Here is a 2,460-nt window from a genome sequence, read left to right as displayed (position 1 = left end):
GGTTGGCATGATATGTTGGGCTGAAGGGTCTGTTTGTCTGCTCTAAAATTTTTATGACTCTTGATAGCCAACACAGAGGGGTGATTTTCTTCAGTTATATCTCAATCTAAAATTGGATTGTAGACATGGCAGATGAATCTTCTTGCTATTTATGGTGCCATTTTCCTGTAATAATTTAAATAGGAATTTGTTTGTTGCTGTGAATTTAGACAGGATTTGGTGACAGTTTGTCTTGCAAGAAGGTAAAGTGAAGTAAGGTGGCAATGCAGCACCTTTGACATGAGCCCCAAGAAGGCTGACTTGTAAAAGGTGAAGGAACTGTAGATGTCAACACTAAAACTTGAGGATCCATGAAGATCTATCAAGGAATATGACAAGGAGACTTCATATTGAGAGAAATGACGGGCAGGCAACATCTATTTTCTTGTACCTCTTCAGGGTTACATGAAACATGCGTTATCTCAAGGTATACTGATTCCTGTACTGTATGAACATTGGATGAATTGATCTTGACTGAGAAAGTCAGGTCTCTCCTATCTTAGGACAAGCTATTTAAAGGCATAAATGACACATGTTTTTATTACAGGTTTGCTGCTGTTGCAAACACTCACAACAGGAATTTGGTTTTTCTTCTGTTTCAGGAGAGTGACTATTCAGATATCATGAATGATCAGTTTTGTGTGGGAGGTGATCAACACTTCCAAGGTCAAGGATTGTATGAAGAACATGAGCCAACAAGGACAGCATGTGCCACACCAAACAGTAGTCACAGTGCCAATGATAAGAATTTCCTGCCTACCATCAAGCTGGAGAGCTCTCTCCAACTAAAAAGCAACTCGAGTTCCATTAAATCCTATGATGCTTCCACTAGACCTAAAGGGGAACCAATGACTGCAATGGAGGCAAAGAAACACTATATACACAAACTTACACCATACGAAGAACAGGAAATAGCTAGCTATTCAGAAATCTATTTTGTTGGACCAAATTCTAAAAAGAGACCAGGCATTATTGGTGCACCAAATAATAATAGCTATGATGATGAGCAGGGTTCGTACCTTTATGTGCCACATGATCACATAGCCTATCGATATGAAGTCATCAAGGTAATCGGGAAAGGCAGCTTTGGCCAGGTGGTGAAGGCTTACGATCACAAACTCCACCAATACATCGCCTTGAAGATGGTACGGAACGAGAAGAGATTTCACAGGCAAGCGGCTGAAGAGATCAAGATACTCGAACATCTGAGGAAGCAAGACAGAGACAACACCATGAACGTCATCCATATCTTTGAGAGTTTTTCCTTCCGTAATCACATCTGTATGACTTTTGAATTACTCAGCATGAACCTCTATGAGCTCATCAAAAAGAACAAGTTCCAAGGATTCAGTCTGCCCCTGGTTCGTAAATTTGCACACTCCATCCTGCAGTGCCTTGATGCTTTGCATAAGAGCCATATCATCCATTGTGACTTGAAGCCTGAGAACATCCTGCTGAAGCAACAGGGCCGTAGTGGAGTGAAGGTGATTGACTTTGGGTCCAGTTGCTATGACCATCAAAAGATTTACACGTACATTCAGTCACGTTTTTACCGAGCTCCTGAAGTGATTCTGGGAGCCCGGTATGGGATGGCTATTGACATGTGGAGTTTGGGATGCATTCTTGCTGAGCTGTTGACTGGACATCCACTGTTACCAGGGGAAGATGAGGGAGATCAGCTGGCTTGCATGATAGAATTACTAGGAATGCCATCGAAAATGCTGCTAGAAAGTTCCAAAAGGGCCAAAATGTTCATCAGCTCCAAGGGTTACCCTAGATATTCCTCTATTGTAACACTCCCTGATGGGACTGTACATTTGAATGGAGGACGATCACGTAGAGGAAAGAATCGTGGTCCACCTGGTCAACGGGACTGGACCACTGCTCTAAAGGGCTGTGATGATCAATCTTTCATTGACTTCCTGAAACACTGCCTGGAGTGGGATCCTTCCTTACGCATGACACCAGCACAAGCCTTAAGGCACCCTTGGCTACGAAGACGCCTGCCAAAGCCTCCTACAAATGACAAAACAACATTTGCAAAACGCATGTCAGCAAGTCCCACAGCCCTCATGGACGCAGTGGCCAAACTACCTCCTACTTCTGCTAATATTGCCAACAAACTGCGATCCAATCAAAATAATGATCCCAATCCCAATATGACTCAGAGGACTGTTCTTCCAAAGTTGGTCAGTTGATTGGATGTTTGAGAAAAAATCATAATTATTGATTCGGTTTTTGTGGCATGCAGTATACAGGGAACACAAATTCTTCCTTTCTACATTCCAATGTGACTTGAACCAACAGAGTTTTGATTATTGCAAGGCTGCAAGTCTGGATTGAGTATGCTCTACGACCATGAGGCAGCTCCCATCAAGCCACACTGTATGCATTGGTTTACACTGTACAACGACAGAAACT

At 42.6% G+C, this 2,460-nt stretch overlaps 1 protein-coding gene across 1 annotated transcript; it reads left to right on the top strand.

Annotated features, from left to right (window-relative positions):
* The first annotated feature begins 662 nt into the window (after positions 1-662).
* Positions 663-2,237, top strand: LOC140210866 (dual specificity tyrosine-phosphorylation-regulated kinase 2-like). The gene has a single exon (XM_072280127.1). It carries the CDS (start codon positions 663-665, stop codon positions 2,235-2,237), a length of 1,575 nt encoding a protein of 524 aa, XP_072136228.1.
* Positions 2,238-2,460: the final 223 nt, after the last annotated feature.

The sequence above is a fragment of the Mobula birostris genome, chromosome 16, assembly GCF_030028105.1.
Source record: "Mobula birostris isolate sMobBir1 chromosome 16, sMobBir1.hap1, whole genome shotgun sequence".
Classification (NCBI taxonomy): Eukaryota; Metazoa; Chordata; class Chondrichthyes; order Myliobatiformes; family Myliobatidae; genus Mobula; species Mobula birostris.
The sequence above is the reverse complement of the archived record's forward strand: the minus strand, read 5'-3'. Positions and strand labels throughout refer to the sequence as shown.

Coding starts and splice junctions, on each gene's coding strand:
- LOC140210866 (XM_072280127.1), top strand. CDS start 663: ATGAATGATCAGTTTTGTGTGGGAGGTGATCAACACTTCCAAGGTCAA.